Raw genomic sequence first — 18514 nt, forward strand, 5'->3', positions numbered from 1 at the left:
CGGGGTGGGTCACGGACTGCTACGCGGCCCGCCGGGAGCCACGAGCATCCCTGCCGGCGAGGATCCCCCCCAGCCCTCCTCATGGCACCCTTTACCATCGCAACATTGAACACCCGTGGCTGTAAGATGGGTCTCCGCAGGTCCCAGGTGCTCTCCTTCCTTCGAGAGGGGAGGTACTCTGTGGTTTTCCTGCAGGAGACCCATACGGATCCGACCGCCGAAGACAGCTGGCGGCTGGATTGGGGGGACAGGGTCTACTTTAGCCACCTCACAGTTCATACGGGTGGAGTGGCGACCCTGTTCTCCCCCGACCTACGGCCCGAGGTGCTGGGGGTCGCCGAGGCTGTGCCGGGTCGCCTGCTGCACCTCCGGGTCCAAATGGGAGGGCTCGTAGTCAACCTCGTCAACATCTATGCCCCAGCAGCGAGCCCGGAGCGGCTGCAATTCTATCAGCAGGCATCCGCCTTCCTCGGCACCTTGGATCCTCAGGAGTGCCTGGTCCTGGGAGGGGACTTTAACATCACCCTTGAGGAACGGGACCGCTCGGGAACCGAGAAGAGCCAGGCCGCCGTGGCCGTCCTCCAGGAGATAGTCGAACACCACTCCCTGGTGGACGTCTGGCGCGACCACCACCCGGATGACGCTTCCACGTTCACCTTTGTCCGGGTGGAGGCCCATCGGTCGCGCCACTCCCGGTTGGACCGCATTTATTTATCACGCTTTCATCTTACACGAGCCCACTCCTCCAGCATCCGGCCGGCCCCATTTTCGGACCATCACATAGCCACCGTGACAGCCTCCCTCTGCGCGGAGAGGCCGGGGCCGGCCTATTGGCATTTTAACAACAGCTTGCTGGAGGATGCGGGCTTCGTGGCGTCCTTCCGGGAGTTCTGGCTGGCCTGGCGAGGGCAGCGGCGTGCCTTTCCCTCGGCACGGCGGTGGTGGGACGTAGGGAAGGTGCGCGCCCGGCTCTTCTGCCGTGACTACACCCGGGGCACCAGCCGACGGAGGGATGCAGCGATAGAGCAGTTGGAACGGGAGGTCTTAGAGCTGGAGAGGCGTCTGGCCGCCAGCCCCGAGGATCCACCCCTCTGCGGAGCGTGCCGGGAAAAGCGGGAGGAGCTCCGGAGCCTCGAGGACCATCGGGCCCGGGGTGCCTTTGTTCGATCCCGCATCCGTCTCCTTCGGGAGATGGATTGCGGCTCCCGCTTCTTCTACGCCCTGGAAAAAAAGAGGGGGGCTAAGAAACATATCATCTGCCTACTGACTGAGGATGGCACCCCCCTCACGGATCCGGTGGAGATGTGCGAGAGGGCGAGAGCCTTCTACGCAAGCCTTTTCTCCCCGGAGCCGACCGATCCTAACGCTTGCAGAGTGCTGTGGGAGGAGCTCCCGACGGTCAGCGTGGGCGACCGAGACCGGCTAGAGCTGCCTCTCACTCTGGCCGAGTTCTCGGAAGCCCTCCGTCGCATGCCCACCAATAAATCTCCGGGCATGGACGGGCTGACCGTGGAGTTCTACCGCGTGTTCTGGGATGTCCTGGGCCCAGACCTAGTCACCGTCTGGGCCGAGTCTTTGCAGAGCGGGGTCCTCCCTCTTTCGTGCAGGCGAGCCGTGCTCGCCTTATTGCCGAAGAAGGGGGACCTCCGCGATTTACGAAATTGGCGTCCCGTCTCGCTCCTCAGCATAGACTACAAAATCGTGGCAAAAGCCATCTCCCTGAGGCTAGGGTCCGTGCTGGCGGACGTGGTCCACCCAGACCAGACCTACACCGTCCCGGGCCGCAGTATCTTCGACAACCTCTATCTGGTCCGGGACCTATTGGAACTTGGGTGTAGGGATGGTCTGTCGTTCGCCCTCCTGTCCTTAGATCAAGAGAAGGCGTTCGACAGGATAGATCACGGGTATCTCCTGAGCACTCTGCAGGCATTTGGCTTCGGACCCAGATTTGTGAACTTTCTCCGGGTGCTGTACGCTTCCGCAGAGTGTCTGGTAAGACTCAACTGGACCCTGACCGAACCGGTCAACTTCGGGCGAGGAGTACGGCAGGGGTGCCCCCTCTCAGGCCAGCTCTACGCTCTGGCGATCGAGCCCTTCCTCTGTCTCCTCCGAAGGAGGTTGACAGGGTTGGTGCTGAGGGAGCCGGAGCTGCGGCTGGTCCTGTCGGCGTACGCCGATGACGTGCTCCTCATGGTCCAGGACCCGGGCGACTTGGTGCGAGTGGAGGCTTGCCAGGCCATCTATTCAGCAGCCTCCTCTGCGCGGGTCAACTGGGTCAAGAGCTCTGGCTTGGTGGTAGGGGACTGGCGGCAGGCGAGCCCCCGCCCACCCGCGCTTCAAGCCATCCGGTGGAGCACGGGTCCGCTGCTCTATCTGGGCGTTTACCTTTCTGCCACGCATCCCTCTCCGCCGGAGAACTGGCAGAATTTAGAGGGCGGGGTGATAGAGCGGCTCCGGAAATGGACAGGACTGCTCCGGTGCCTCTCCCTTCGAGGGAGAGCGTTAGTGCTTAATCAACTAGTCCTGTCCATGCTTTGGTACCGGCTCAACACCCTGGTCCCGGCCCCGGCTTTCCTGACCAACCTGCGGACATCGATTCTGGAGTTCTTTTGGTCAGGACTGCACTGGGTCCCTGCAGGGGTTCTCCATCTACCTGTGGAGGAGGGAGGGCAGGGCCTCAAATGTCTGCTTACTCAGGTCCATGTCTTCCGCCTCCAGACCCTGCAGAGGCTCCTTTATGGTGCAGGTAGTCCGGCGTGGAGCATACTGGCGCACGCCTTCCTGCGCCGCTTCCGAGGGCTCCGATACGACCGGCAGCTCCTTTATCTCCATCCGAGAGGTCTTCCGCGAGACCTCTCCGGGCTGCCGGTCTTCTACCAGGACCTCCTCCGGACCTGGAAACTCTTTACAACGAGCAGGTCCGTGGCGGCCACCGAGGGGGCAGATCTCCTCGCGGAGCCCCTGCTACACAACCCCCAGCTCCGTTTGCAGGTGGCGGAGTCCCGCTCGGTGCGCCAGAGGTTGGTCCTGGCAGAGGTCACAAGAGTCGGAGACCTCCTGGACTATGACCGGGGAGACTGGCTGGATCCCCTAACCTTCGCTCAGCGCATGGGGCTTTCCAGACCTTGTACTCCCCGATGCATACTTCAGGAGGTGAAGGCCGCTTTGCCGCCCGCTGCTCGGGTTTATCTCGACCGGGTCCTGCACGAGGGCACGCCCCGCCCACCCACTACCCCAGGCCCGCCGGACCTTTTAATTGGACCCCTCCCCCGTGGACCCAACCGATCCCTTCACCCCTTCACTAGAAGCCGGCTGCACGAGATGCAGCCGGTCTGTTTTCAAACCGCGCCAAGAAAACATCTCTACACGCTCGTGCTCCACACCCTTCACGCCCGCACCCTTGTGTCCCGCCCCGATACAAAATGGCGGGACCTCCTGCCACCTTTGGAGGGTGAAGAGCCCCGGTGGGCCAGCCTATATTCCATCTTAGTCCCAAAGCCCGCCGGGGATGTCAGTTGGCGACTCCTTCACGGAGCCGTGAGCACGGGCGTGTACTTGGCGCGGTTCACCACAATCCCAGACACCTGCCCCTTTTGCGGCGTGAGGGATACCCTGGCACATGTCTACCTGGAGTGTGCCAGGCTGCAGCCCCTATTCCGGCTCCTCACCAATATCTTATTACGTTTTTGGTTGCACTTCTCCCCTCACTTTCTCATTTATGCACTCCCTATCCGTGGCCCCACAAAGTCCCGGGATCTCCTGGTCAACCTCCTCCTGGCCCTAGCTAAAATGGCCATCTACAAAACCAGAGTGAGGAGGTTGGCCGATGGAGTCTCCTGTGACTGTGGGGCCTATTTCCGATCCTCGGTCCGTTCACGTATCCGGGCAGAGTTCCTCTGGGCGGCGTCCTCTGACTCCCTTGACGCCTTTGAGGAGCAGTGGGCTCTGTCCGGGGTTCTCTGCTCGGTGTCCCCGTCCGGTTCCCTTCTTTTGACCCTTTGACCGCACTCCTGTCCCTGTTATTTTATTAGTTGTCCCCCGGAATTTTTTGGGTATCTAGGTCCTGTGGGTCCCCCTTTTAGGCTGGGGGGGACCCTTTAGCAGTGGACGGGCTTCGCCCGCCCACTTCCCGGATCCCAATAAGACTGCTCTCCCACAGCCTTCTAGCTTGGAGGAAGGTGGGAAGCTGCGACTCCTGCTGCTACTAGGCCCTAAGCTCTCCCTGCTGCTCCAGCTGCTCCCCTGGCTGGGCCAGACACCCCCCATTCTTTGCTACTTGGCTGCTGGACCCCCCACTCTTGGGTGCTGCTACTGCTGCAACTGCAACCCTGGGGTGGGGAGGGGGCTGCTAGCCCACTCCCCAGAGAGGAGGAGTGAGGGACCCCAGCCACTGCTGTTGTGGATATCACCACCACCACCACCACCACCACCACCTGACAGGGGTCCATTCTGCCTGCCTGGACGACCACCTGGAGTTCCTGGAGCTGCTGCTGCTGCTGCTGTGGAGTCCGCTGCCTGGAGCTGCTGAAGCCCGAGGAGGAGAAGAAGAGGATCATCTGCCAGTGGGGCAGCACCTAGAGACTTTGCAGACCACCGTGGAGGGGGCCCTAAGACTGAGTAATTTTCAAACTGTGCTCTTGTGGTGGGGGTTTTGACTGTGTTTGTAGGGACACCGGGGGTGTGGCGTGGAGCTGCCCCCCCGATCCATCTGTGTGTCCCCCCCAAACCCCACCACTATTACTACCACCGCTGCCCCCTCCACCACCCCCACTGGCTGTATACCATCTGCCTCAGCTCCTGCCTCTGGACTCAGCTGCTTGCTTGGCTTGCCACGCCCTATTTCCACCCTTTGGGCCAGAAGCAGCAGCCAGCTAAAAAAGACTTGTGCATGGGCACATGTGCCCCCCCTGGACTGCCTACCCCCCAGCTTTGCCCTTTACTACCTGCCCCATTTGCCACTTGCTTTGCCTCCTCTTTTGCTCCAGCCCCCCTTACTAGCTTCAGTTTGTTTGCCTGCCCCGCCCATTTCCTTCTGCAGCCTTTGTTTGTTTGCCCCGCCCCAGCCTCTGAAGCTAGCCCCTTGGTTTCCCTGTTCTACCCCCAGACCGCTTAGCCCCTCGCTCCATGTGCCCATGCCCCCTCCCATGCGCTTGTGCAACTCCCCATTTCAGTTGCAACCCTCTTCACTGCACCTTCAATGTTGTTGAATCCCCCCCCCCCCCATAGTGCACCAAGAGGAGCCGGAATTTCCACCTTGTGTCGGTGACTGACCCCTAACCCCTGATTGCCCCCAGTCCAGCCCACCCCTTTTGGAGCCCTCCTCCCCTGCCTGCAGCCTAGCGGGGAGGAGTGGTCGACCTGCTTCCCCTCTCCCCTCCTCCTTTTGATGTCCTCCCTTTCCTCCTTGCTCATGATGGCGGGGGATGAGACGGGTGAGACCCCTCCAGTAGCCCGAGCTCCCCCTCCCCCGCCTGCCCATCTGTCACCCCCCCAAGCTTCTACCTCTGCTGCCAAACCATCTGCCATCGCCCCCGTTGGGGCACCAGCAGCGACAGGCACCGGGGTGACCTCCACTGCTGCCATGTCTCTCACCCCCTCAGATTTGCGGGGAGTCCTCCCAGCCGGCGGGAAGGGCCAGGGGAAGAAGAAGGGGAAGGGCCCCGCTAAAAAGACCAGGCCCTCCATTGCAGGGGCTGTCCCCGATGCCCCGGCCCCATCTCCAGCTGGGGCGCCCCTCCCCGCTGTTCCCTCCACCAGCTCTGCAGGTGTCCCTCCCCCGGCCCCCAGAGCATACGCCCAGGTGGCGGCAGCCCCCCCGCCTGCCGCTACATCATTTCTCCAGCCCACCGCCTCCGCTACCATCTATAGCGGCCGGGGCCCCTTTCCCACCATGACCAAGAAGCACGGCGTCCGTTGCCTCCTGGTGCCCGCCTCACCCCACGTGGAGACCTACGTGCGGGCGTTGGCGAGGGTGGTGGGGCCCACGGCCATTGTGGCGGCCTCCAAAATGTATGGCAAGGTCGTCTTCTTCTTAGCATCGGAGGCCGCTGCCCAGGAGGCGGTGGAGAAGGGCCTGGCGGTGGGGGGCGTGTTCGTCCCATTAGAGCCGCTAGAGGACCTGGGCGTCCGCCTGGTCCTGACCTCCGTCCCTCCCTTTCTCTCCAATGCGGCCCTGTTACCCGCCCTTTCTACCTTGGGAAAACCCATCTCTGTCATCAGCCCTCTCCCGTTGGGCTGCAGAGACCCCGCCCTCCGTCACGTCCTCTCCTTCCGCCGGCAAGTGCAGCTTCAACTGCCGCCGGCGGCACGCGACGGAGAGGCACTGGAGGGGTCCTTTCTAGTCCCCTACCAGGGGGCCCATTACAGGGTGCATTATTCCACGGGGGAGGCCCGGTGCTACCTCTGCCGGGCGATGGGGCACGTCCGGAGGGACTGCCCCCTGGCCCGGGAAGGAGGGGAATCCAGGACCCCCGAGACCTGGCAGGGCACCGGCCCCGTCATCGCCGACGCCCCTGGCTGCCCGGCGCCTGAAACCACCCCTCCTCCTTCCCAGGCCACCATTGCTCCTGCTTGGGCCCAAGGGGCACCTCCCCCACTATGCCCAGACGAGCGGGAGAACCCCACCCCCGCTGCTTGCAATCTGGCGGGGCCTGTGGAGGAGGGTGCGGCAGGGACACCGCCAAGCATGGGAGAGGACCCACCCCAAGGGGAATCTTCCCTCCCTTGTGCTGCCCCACCGTTACCCCCTCGAGTCCCTGAGCCATCGCCTCTGCCCCCTGACACAACCCCTGCTAGCCAGCCCCCGGATAATGCCATGGAGGGCTGGGCCTTAGTCCAGGGGAAGCGGGGCAAGCGGAAGGCTCGAGCTCCGCTCCTCCCATCTGATGCGGAGGCCCCCCGGAAGACCAGGAAGGGGGGCACCGATGCCGAGCCTTCCGCTCTACCCACGGGTGTGCTCCATCCACCAGAGCCGGCTGGGGAAGACGTGGCAGCACTGGAAGGCGGTATCTCCCCTCCACGGGAGTCCCTCCCCTCCAAGACCCCCGAGGCACCATCTGAAACCCCAGTGTGCCCCGAAGTAACCATCGCGTCAGGTGCCGGCGGGGAGAATCCTGGGGTAGCGGAAAACAATTTCCCCTCTATATATGAGGAGATCGAGGCCCTGGGTCTGACCCCGGTCACCCAGGGGGAGGACGATCCTATGCCAGCGGGCCTCGATCTGGGCGACTTCACTCCAGCCCCCCTTTCCCCATGTTCCCTCCCCCTAACCGTTTCTTCTGCTCCCACCTCCGAGGAGCCCCTGGACTCCTCCATCAACCCGGCTGCAGAGGGCACCCCGCTGAGAGCCGCCGAGCCAGTTGAGGCGACGGCCAGTGCCACGCGGCTGGAACCTGAGCCCCCAGGGGCATCCCTCGCTGGTGAGGAGCATTCAACCTCCTTCCCGGGAGAGGACCCTACAGAAGAAAGTCCACCTCCTGATGCCGTGGCTGCCAAATCCACCAGAGAGCTTGCGCCCGGCATCAGTGAGAGCCCTCTCCCGACCCAGACTCTCACCTCTACCCCTGCCCCTGCCCTTATCCCGCCCACCTCCCGAGATATTATTGCCACCCCTGGGACTGTCTCCTTCCCCTTTCCAACAGATGACTCCCAGGGAGTGGCCTTTGTGTTTGCCCGTCCCGACCCACCAGGGGCTGCTATCCTCCCCCCGCCGCCCCCTATCGCCCCAGCATTCAGGTCAACCCATCAAGAGCCCCGTCGGGGGTCCGCACCCTGTCTGCCCGTCCCGCTGGGCCAGGGGGCTGTACCAAGGGCCCCATCGGGAAGCAACCAAACCATAACCCCAGCCCCCCATGCGCTGCGAGAGGAGTTGCGGGAGTTCCTAGAAGACGTCCGTGGTTCCCGCAACAAAGTCCAGCTTGCCCTCCAGCGATGGGGAGACTTTAATCAAATCCTCCGGGCCGCAAGGGCCCTCATGGGGGAGGGGAAAAGGACCGGGAGACAGGGCGCCGCGGCCTACCAGCGGGTCCGCCACTTCCGTGACTCCTTACTCACCTACGGGGTGGGTCACGGACTGCTGCGCGGCCCGCCGGGAGCCACGAGCATCCCTGCCGGCGAGGATCCCCCCCAGCCCTCCTCATGGCACCCTTTACCATCGCAACATTGAACACTCGTGGCTGTAGGATGGGTCTCCGCAGGTCCCAGGTGCTCTCCTTCCTTCGAGAGGGGAGGTACTCTGTGGTCTTCCTGCAGGAGACCCATACGGATCCAACCGCCGAAGACAGCTGGCGGCTGGATTGGGGGGACAGGGTCTACTTTAGCCACCTCACAGTTCATACGGGTGGAGTGGCGACCCTGTTCTCCCCCGACCTACGGCCCGAGGTGCTGGGGGTCGCCGAGGCTGTGTCGGGTCGCCTGCTGTACCTCCGGGTCCGCATGGAGGGTCTCGTAGTCAACGTCGTCAACATCTATGCCCCAGCAGCGAGCCCGGAGCGGCTGCAATTCTATCAGCAGGCATCCGCCTTCCTCGGCACCTTGGATCCTCAGGAGTGCCTGGTCCTGGGAGGGGACTTTAACATCACCCTTGAGGAACGGGACCGCTCAGGGACCGAGCAGAGCCCGGCCGCCATCGCCGTCCTCCAGGAGATAGTCGAACACCACTCCCTGGTGGACGTCTGGCGCGACCACCACCCGGATGACACTTCCACTTTCACCTTTGTCCGGGTGGAGGCCCATCGGTCGCGCCACTCCCGGTTGGACCGCATTTATTTATCACGCTTTCATCTTTCACGAGCCCACTCTTCCAGCATCCGGCCGGCCCCATTTTCTGACCATCACATAGCCACCGTGACAGCCTCCCTCTGCGCGGAGGGGCCGGGGCCGGCCTATTGGCATTTTAACAACAGCTTGCTGGAGGATGCGGGCTTCGTGGCGTCCTTCCGGGAGTTCTGGCTGGCCTGGCGAGGGCAGCGGCGTGCCTTTCCCTCGGCACGGAGGTGGTGGGACGTAGGGAAGGTGCGCGCCCGGCTCTTCTGCCGTGACTACACCCGGGGCGCCAGCCGACGGAGGGATGCAGCGATAGAGCAGTTGGAACGGGAGGTCTTAGAGCTGGAGAGGCGTCTGGCCGCCAGCCCCGAGGATCCACCCCTCTGCGGAGCGTGCCGGGAGAAGCGGGAGGAGCTCCGGACCCTCGAGGACCATCGGGCCCGGGGTGCCTTTGTTCGATCCCGCATCCGTCTCCTTCGGGAGATGGATTGCAGCTCCCGCTTCTTCTACGCCCTGGAAAAAAAGAGGGGGGCTAAGAAACATATCATCTGCCTACTGGCAGAAGATGGCACCCCCCCTCACGGATTCGGTGGAGATGTGCGAGAGGGCGAGAGCCTTCTACGCAAGCCTATTCTCCCCAGATCCGACCGATCCTAACGCTTGCAGAGTGCTGTGGGAGGAGCTCCCGACGGTCAGCGTGGGCGACCGAGACCGGCTTGAGCTGTCTCTCACTCTGGCCGAGTTCTCGGAAGCCCTCCGTCGCATGCCCACCAATAAATCTCCGGGCATGGACGGGCTGACCGTGGAGTTCTACCGCGTGTTCTGGGACGTCCTGGGCCCAGACCTAGTCACCGTCTGGGCCGAGTCTTTGCAGAGCGGGGTCCTCCCTCTTTCGTGCAGGCGAGCCGTGCTCGCCTTATTGCCGAAGAAGGGGGACCTCCGCGATTTACGAAATTGGCGTCCCGTCTCGCTCCTCAGCACGGACTACAAAATCATGGCAAAAGCCATCTCCCTGAGGCTAGGGTCCGTGCTGGCGGACGTGGTCCACCCAGACCAGACCTACACCGTCCCGGGCCACAGCATCTTCGACAACCTATATCTGGTCCGGGACCTATTGGAACTTGTAGGGATGGTCTGTCATTCGCCCTCCTGTCCTTAGATCAGGAGAAGGCGTTCGACAGGATGGATCACGGGTATCTCCTGAGCACTCTGCAGGCGTTTGGCTTCGGACCCAGGTTTGTGAACTTTCTCCGGGTGCTGTACGCTTCCGCAGAGTGTCTGGTAAGGCTCAACTAGACCCTGACCGAACCAGTCAGCTTCGGGCGAGGAGTACGGCAGGGGTGCCCCCTCTCAGGCCAGCTGTACGCTCTGGCGATCGAGCCCTTCCTCTGTCTCCTCCGAAGAAGGTTGACAGGGTTGGTGCTGAGGGAGCCGGAGCTGCGGCTGGTCCTGTCGGCGTATGCTGATGACGTGCTCCTCATGGTCCAGGACCCGGGCGACTTAGTGCGAGTGGAGGCTTGCCAGGCCATCTATTCAGCAGCCTCCTCTGCGCGGGTCAACTGGGTCAAGAGCTCTGGCTTGGTGGTAGGGGACTGGCGGCAGGCGAGCTCCCTCCCACCCGCGCTTCAAGCCATCCGGTGGAGCACGGGTCCGCTGCTCTATCTGGGCGTTTACCTTTCTGCCAAGGATCCCTCTCCGCCAGAGAACTGGCAGAATTTAGAGGGCGGGGTGATAGAGCGGCTCCGGAAATGGACAGGACTACTCCGGTGCCTCTCACTTCGAGGGAGAGCGTTAGTGCTTAATCAACTAGTCCTGTCCATGCTTTGGTACCGGCTCAACACCCTGGTCCCGGCCCCGGCTTTCCTGACCAACCTCCGGACATCGATTCTGGAGTTCTTTCGGTCAGGACTGCACTGGGTCCCTGCAGGGGTTCTCCATCTACCTCTGGAGGAGGGAGGGCAGGGCCTAAAATGTCTGTTTACTCAGGTCCATGTCTTCCGCCTCCAGACCCTGCAGAGGCTCCTTTATGGTGCAGGTAGTCCGGCGTGGAGCATACTGGCGCACGCCTTCCTGTGCCGCTTCCGAGGGCTCTGTTACGACCGGCAGCTCCTTTATCTCCATCCGAGTGGTCTTCCGCGAGACCTCTCCGGGCTGCCGGTCTTCTACCAGGACCTCCTCCGGACCTGGAAACTCTTTACAACGACCAGGTCCGTGGCGGCCACCGAGGGGGCAGATCTCCTCGCGGAGCCCCTGCTACACAACCCCCAGCTCCGTGTGCAGGTGGCGGAGTCCCGCTCGGTGCGCCAGAGTTTGGTCCTGGCAGAGGTCACAAGAGTCGGAGACCTCCTGGACTATGACCGGGGAGACTGGCTGGATCCCCTAATCTTCGCTCAGCGCATGGGGCTTTCCAGACCTTTTACTCCCCGACGCATACTTCAGGAGGTGAAGGCCGCTTTGCCGCCCGCTGCTCGGGTTTATCTCGACCGGGTGCTGCACGAGGGCACGCCCCGCCCACCCACTACCCCAGGCCCGCCGGACCTTTTAATTGGACCCCTGCCCTGGGGACCCAACCGACCCCTTCACCCCTTCACTAGAAGCCGGCTGCACGAGATGCAGCTGGTCTGTTTTCAAACTGCGCCAAGAAAACATCTCTACACGCTCGTGCTCCACACCCTTCACGCCCGCACCCTCGTGTCCCGCCCCGATACAAAATGGCGGGACCTCCTGCCACCTTTGGAGGGTGAAGAGTCCCGGTGGGCCAGCTTATATTCCATCTTAGTCCCAAAGCCCGCCGGGGATGTCAGTTGGCGGCTCCTTCACGGAGCCGTGAGCACGGGCGTGTACTTGGCGCGGTTCACCACAATCCCAGACACCTGCCCCTTTTGCGGCGTGAGGGATACCCTGGCACATGTCTACCTGGAGTGTGCCAGGCTGCAGCCCCTATTCCGGCTCCTCACCAATATCTTATTACGTTTTTGGTTGCACTTCTCCCCTCACCTTCTCATTTATGCACTCCCTATCTGTGGCCCCACAAAGTCACGGGATTTCCTGGTCAACCTCCTCCTGGCCCTAGCTAAAATGGCCATCCACAAAACCAGAGTGAGGAGGTTGGCCGATGGAGTCTCCTGTGACTGTAGGGCCTATTTCCGATCCTCGGTCCGTTCACGTATCCGGGCAGAGTTCCTCTGGGCGGCATCCTCTGACTCCCTTGACGCCTTTGAGGAGCAGTGGGTGCTGTCCGGGGTTCTCTGCTCGGTGTCCCCGTCCGGTTCCCTTCTTTTGACCCTTTGACCGCACTCCTGTCCCTGTTATTTTATTAGTTGTCCCCCGGAATTTTTTGGGTATCTAGGTCCTGTGGATCCCCCTTTTAGGCTGGGGGGGATCCTTTAGCAGTGGACGGGCTTCGCCCGCCCACTTCCCGGATCCCAGTAAGACTACTTTTTCATAGCCATCTGGCCTTGCACCATCACAACGGTTAATTGTAATCACACACACACACACACACACACACACACACACACACACACACACACACACACACACACACACCCCATGCACAGACTTCACGTTGCCTTTTATGAGATCTCTTGTTCTGAACTGTTCCCTGGCTTGTGGGACACTGTGTTGTTCAGCCACTTTCCAGCTTTCAAATACCTCTAGGAGGGAGGGCTCTCAGCCTGTCCCTCCATTCTAGGCCCCTTGGCATCCACCCATCAGATATCTCTACATCCAGGTGTGCAGGGAACAAAGATAACCCTTAATTACACTTCAATCTGGCAAGGAGAAGGCATTGTAAAAATGATATTTGCCCCTGACCTCTTCTGGGAATGAAAATGCAGCACAGCCCCCAATCTGCATTGATCTGAGGACTAAACGCAATGGGGAGTCAGACATGAACCCAAATCTCTGCCACAACAACAAAACGCTACCACTTTTACTTCCCCACCACTCTGCCTTGGCAGAGCCTTTCACTGCCCTTCTACCCAGGGGTATTGTGTTGGTCACTTTTAAGAAGTAGCCCTTGGCCATGGAGCATTATGTCATTCTTCTGATTCCATTCTAGCAGCTACATTCCACCCTGCCATGGCAGGCAGCTTCTGACTCTTTCTCCTCTGGTGTCCCTCTGTGGTTTAGGATTACCATGACTGGGAGAGGAACCACGACTCAGCGAGCGCTGCAGAGAAGCTGGCAGATGACATTTTGACTATGAACCAGGCCGCAGGGCTGGGTCTCTGGGAGTGTCTGTTTGCTCTGCAAAGCAGGTGGGCTCACCCCAATCTCCATGGGATGGTGGAGGAAATCATTCAGAATGGTAACGTACCCATCACACAGAATGGGGGACACATGAAGTGGGGGGCATAGGCGGTAGGTATAATAGGCAGCTGGTACCATGGGACGCTGGGTTGCAGGTTTTTGCTTATTATTATGCACCATGCAGACTCTGGGGCGGCTGTGGAGGCAGTATCTGCTATTCAGCTTCCTGGGTTCATCAGTCATCTCCTTGGATTCCAGGAAGATGACTGATGAACCCAGGAAGCTGAGTAGCAGCTACCTCCTCTGCAGCCACCCCGGAGTCTGCATGGTGCATATAAAAAGCTCAGCATTCTTCCGCTGGGTGGCTGGGGGTCTCGGGATGGGAGGCACGCCGCATTTCTCATTCTCTGGCTGGCGCAGCTGGGGTGGTTGGGGACGGCCCAGGCCAGCTCAGGGCTGTGGCGGCTGGCCCAGGGCTGTGGCGGCTGGCCAGCACAACTTGGGCCAGCCTGGGCTGGCTTGGGGCGGCTGGGTTGGCCTGGGGCCAGCCCAGTGCTTGGGTCGGCCGGCCAGTGTGGCTTGGGTTACTCGGACTGGACCATCTGGGGCTGTCCCGGGGCTAGGGTGGCTGAGGCCAGGCTGGGGCTGGGGTGGCTGGGGCCAGCTTGGGGCTTGGGCCAGCCAGCTGGCATGGCTGGGACTGCTCATGCTGGACCAGCTGGGTCTGGCCAGTGGCTTGGGTCAGCTGTTTGGTGTGGCTGGGGCTGGCCTGGGGCTTGGGTCAGCTGGCTGGTGTGGCTGGGGCTGGCCCGGGCTGGCCAGTGCTTCTCCGGTGGTGGGAGGGTGTGGGGCTTGGGGTTCCAGCCACTGGGGGGACCCTCATGTGGAAGGGGTGGGGCAGGGGGGCTAGCCTCCCCGAAGGCTATGTGGGGGGGAATCCACAGGAATCATATGAAGAAGTGACCAGAGAGCTGGGGAAAAGCAAGTGTGACCAGAGCTGGCCATAAGCGGAGAGAAAGAAGGATCTTTACAGAAGAGGGAACCCCTTTTGGATGGATAAGGAGCCTGTAGAGAGATTGCTGGGCAGAGAGCAGCTCCTATAGTGCAGTGATGAGCATGAAAAGAGAACAGCAAATAAATGGTCTGGAGACAGAGGACTGTGTCCTGATCTCAGACACGCCTTCATGTCTGCACAAGGGTGGGAGCTGGTTTTACCAGCCATGTGGAGATGAGCCCAGGGTACCTGCGGTCTCTCTCTCATAGTAGAGAAGAAACAAGATTCAGTTGTAATAAATATAAAAGGGACACTCGCTGTTGCATTGCTGATGTTAAATAAAGAGGTAATGATCCCAGAAAAGTGAAATGTGATGGTATTAAGGCCATATTTGTAACAGTAACCCATGTTGCATAACAGTGTAGTCTGCAAAAAAGAAAAGGAGTACTTGTGGGACCTTAGAGACTAACAAATTTATTTGAGCATAAGCTTTCGTGAGCTACAGCTCACTTCATCGGATGCATTCAGTGGAAAATACAGTGGGTAGATTTATATACACACACAGAGAACATGAAACAATGGGTTTTATCATACACACTGTAAGGAGAGTGATCACTTAAGATGAGCTATTACCAGCAGGAAGGGAGGGGGAAGGAGGAAAACCTTTTGTGGTGATAATCAAGGTGGGCTTTTTTCATGAAGTTGATAGATTTCCACTCCATACGGCTAAATTCAGTGCCTTGCATAATAACAGGTTTCAGAGTAGCAGCCATGTTAGCCTGTATTCGCAAAAAAGAAAAGGAATACTTGTGGCACCTTAGAGACTAACAAATTTATTTGAGCATAAGCTTTCGTGAGCTACAGCTCACTTCATTGGATGCATTCGGTGGAAAATACAGTGGGGAGATTTATATACACACACAGAGAACATGAAACAATGGGTTTTATCATACACACTGTAAGGAGAGTGATCACTTAAGATGAGCTATTACCAGCAGGAAGGGGGAGGAAGGAGGAGAACCTTTTGTGGTGATAATCAAGTGTAGTCTGTGCCTTCTCTCTCTCTCTCTCTCTCTCTCTCTCTCTCTCTCTCTAGGTCAAAATCTGTTACAGGAAAATCTCCTGAATGAAAATGGGCATGCTCTTGATGCTGAACTGAAAGGTACCATGATGCAATTTCATCTCTGTTCATGCCAATAAAGGGCTCAGTCATGCCTTATAGGCACTGATCTGTACAGGGGTTGGGACAGAACTGCTCAACTCAGGGTCAGCTTCAGTGAGTCACAGCTCCACAGTGGTCCGAGGAAATACCCCTGTAGAGCGTGCAGCTTACCCCCACTGTGAGCCCAGCCATCTCTGCTAGCCAGGGCACCCAGACCAGGGCCATGGCCCTGCCTCCTCCTCAGGTCCTGTAGGGGTCTCATGTGTCCCAGAAGGTGCTAGGAAGGTGCAGGCAGCAGGAGGAGGAAGCTGGATAATTGTGTTCAGCTGGTGTAGAGGTAGGAAGGCTTCTTACACCCTTTCCCCCTTGTGCAAGCGCAGAGCCAGGGCTCAAACTGGCTTAGCATGGATTGAACTGCTGGGGCTTCTCTGCTCTCCTTCAGCTACACCTGCTGCGGCACTTCCAGGGATCCTTATCTTATAAGTAATTTGGTAATTAATTGATCTTTAAATATTCAGGGTAAATAGGCCTAATCCCCTGCGATGGGATATTAGATGGGTGGGATCTGAGTTACCCAGGAAAGAATTTTCTGTAGTATCTGGCTGGTGAATCTTGCCCATATGCTCAGGGTTTAGCTGATCGCCATATTTGGGGTTGGGCAGGAATTTTCCTCCAGGGCAGATTGGAAGAGGCCCTGGAGGTTTTTCGCCTTCCTCTGTAGCATGGGGCACGGGTCACTTGAGGGAGGATTATCTGCTCCTTGAAGTCTTTAAACCACGATTTGAGGACTTCAATAGCTCAGACATAGGTGAGGTTTTTCGTAGGAGTGGGTGGGTGAGATTCTGTGGCCTGCGTTGTGCAGGAGATTGGACTAGATGATCAGAATGGTCCCTTCTGACCTTAGTATCTATGAATCTATAAGCACACAGAACAAGCTGTGGTGAAAATTAGACCTATCGGAGTTGCTGGGTTTGCTGGCTTTGAATCACACAGGCTGGAACAGGAAACCTGATTCCATCCTGTTGGATCTCAGTGCAAGTTCCAGGGTAAACCAGAAAGTATTCACGATCTGACTCAGCAAAGGAAAGGGCAGAGGGAAGACAAAGATGTGAGATCAAAGCAGTTACTTATCTGTCCAGGCCTCAGCTTGGTATCTGATTAGAATATAAATTAGAAGAAAAGTGTCTCTATCAGGCCTCTCCTTGGTATCTCTCCAGGTGCACATGGTCATGGGCAGTAAGGGGGGAGGTCCGAAATGGGAAAGACAGAGAAAAATATGACTGGGGGTGTAAGAGAAAGGGCTGTCTGGGTTTGGCCATGTCTGTCTCAACACATTTCTTCATTCCAGTGTACCAAAAAAAGTACAAAGATAATCTCTGTGACCTGACATGGATGATGAAGGAAAACAGGAGCTCAGGGAAGTCATAGGGACCTCAGCCTCCCTCCATCTCTAGCCACTTCCATTTACTAACCCTCATAAAATAAACAGTGATGAGATGAGGGAGGGGAAAATAACTGTATTTCTCCTTTTCAGCTTGTCAAGTAGAGCACAAAGCCAAACTCTGTGATCTCACAGTGATGATGAAGGAAAACAAGATGCCAGGGCAATCTGAAGGGCAGATTTTCCCCATCTCTAACCGCTATGTGGAGCTCAAGGTCATCTCAGACCGTCATTTCAAGAAGCAGACACACCAGAAGCATGAGGCCCTGGCTGCGGCTGGGGAGCTGAATGAATATCGCCTCCAGAGAAGAATAAAGAGTGAACTGGAGCGCATCGCCCCTGACCGGCTCTTCCGCTGGTGCTTTCGAACCCACTGTGTCCCCCTGTCTGTGATGGTGAGCGGAGTAGCTGGCGTGGGCAAGACAACCCTGGTGCAGAAATTCATCTTTGACTGGGCAACGGGGAAGCACTACCAGAAATTTGCCTTTGTTTTCTTCTTCAAGTTCCGGGATGTGAGTGAGGAAAAGATGAGTCTAGAATCTCTGATCTGTCAAAAATATCCAAGCCTCCAGGACAAACTCCCAAGAATCCTGGAAGACCCAGAGAAGTTGCTCTTCATCTTTGATGGCTTGGATGAGAGCAAGACTGATTTGAAATTAAGCAAAGGTGGATCCCAGGAGCTGTGTATGAACCCGGGGGATGTGAAGCCAGTTACTGTGATTGTCGCCAGCCTGCTGAAACAGACTCTGCTGAAGGGATGTTCTGTGCTGCTGACCAGCCGCCCCCTCAAATTGACCAGTTTGGAGGCTGGAGTATTCCATAGGGTGGCCAGTATCGTGGGCTTCCTCTCCAAGGAAAGGGAAAGATACTTTTCCATGTTCTTTGGAGATGAGCGAGTCTCCAGAGAGGCCTTTTCATATGTGAGGGACAGTCAGGTTCTGTACACGCTGTGCTACAACCCGTCTTACTGCTGGATCACATGCATGGCCCTGAAACCCTGCTTCATTGCCAGGACAGGGAGACCACAGCCTGCACCCAAAACAGTGACTCAGCTCTTTGTCAGCTACGTCACCCATATTATGGCCAATCACACCCAGGAGCGGCCTGAGCCTCAGAGGATGAGAGATACATTGGTAAATGTTGGACGGTTGGCTGAATACGGCATCACAAACCACGTTCTAATCTTTGATCTGAAATATTTACAGGATTTCAATGTGGAGTTTTCTCCCTTCCTCAGTGGCTTCTTGGTGGAGAACCATCAAACTGATGACTCTGCCCAGGTGACCTACTCCTTCCTTCACCTCACCATCCAGGAGTTCTTTGCTGCCCTCTTGCATTACCTAGATTACAAGGAGGACAAGTTCAGAGACACAATGGCTAAAGCCAGGTCCTGTAAGGAAGGTGATTATGAGATCTTCTCTCGCTTCCTGGCTGGGCTCTCCCATCCTGCAACCAAGATGCCCCTGGAGAAATATATGGGGAAGTTCTCTGCAGAGGCAACTCGCAAGGTTATTGGGTGGCTCAGTGAGATGAACTATGAGGAGCTGCAAAGCCCAGAAGTGCCCGAGGGGAAGAGGAGGCTGATGAATCTATTCAATTTGTTTTTTGAATCCCAGAACAGCCAACTTGTGCATGATGTTGTGGGTAAAGCTGCCCGTATGGACTTCTCCGACTTATACCTCATGCCGGTGGATTGCACGGTCCTTGCTTATGTGTTGAGTTGCTGTGAAGAAATACAGCGCCTAACCCTAGATTCCTGCTTCATCCAGAACGAGGGCCTGGAGCGACTCAGACCTGAGCTGCACAAAGTCAGAGAACTGAGGTAGGAAAAGAGGTCGTGTGTAAAGTTTAAAATATCAGGACTAGATGTGTCAGTGGCCTCAGTGGGGCTGTCAGGTAG

General features: G+C 58.3%; 1 protein-coding gene across 3 annotated transcripts in view; it reads left to right on the plus strand.

Moving 5' to 3' along the window:
• The window catches only part of LOC119847840 (NACHT, LRR and PYD domains-containing protein 3-like), a 45130-nt gene that overhangs the window by 14009 nt on the left and 12607 nt on the right, over positions 1-18514 (plus strand). For 2 of the 3 annotated variants that reach the window (XM_038382971.2, XM_043502091.1), the window contains 3 exons: positions 12898-13075; positions 15108-15173; positions 16708-18436. In XM_038382971.2, coding sequence (XP_038238899.1) covers positions 12898-13075; positions 15108-15173; positions 16708-18436 — 1973 coding nt within the window. Of the gene's footprint in view, positions 1-12897; positions 13076-13966; positions 14441-15081; positions 15174-16707; positions 18437-18514 lie in introns of those variants that run through there. The other variant, XM_043502092.1, reaches the window with a different exon arrangement.

The sequence above is a fragment of the Dermochelys coriacea genome, chromosome 24 (genome assembly GCF_009764565.3).
Source record: "Dermochelys coriacea isolate rDerCor1 chromosome 24, rDerCor1.pri.v4, whole genome shotgun sequence".
In the NCBI taxonomy this organism is placed as follows: domain Eukaryota; kingdom Metazoa; phylum Chordata; order Testudines; family Dermochelyidae; genus Dermochelys; species Dermochelys coriacea.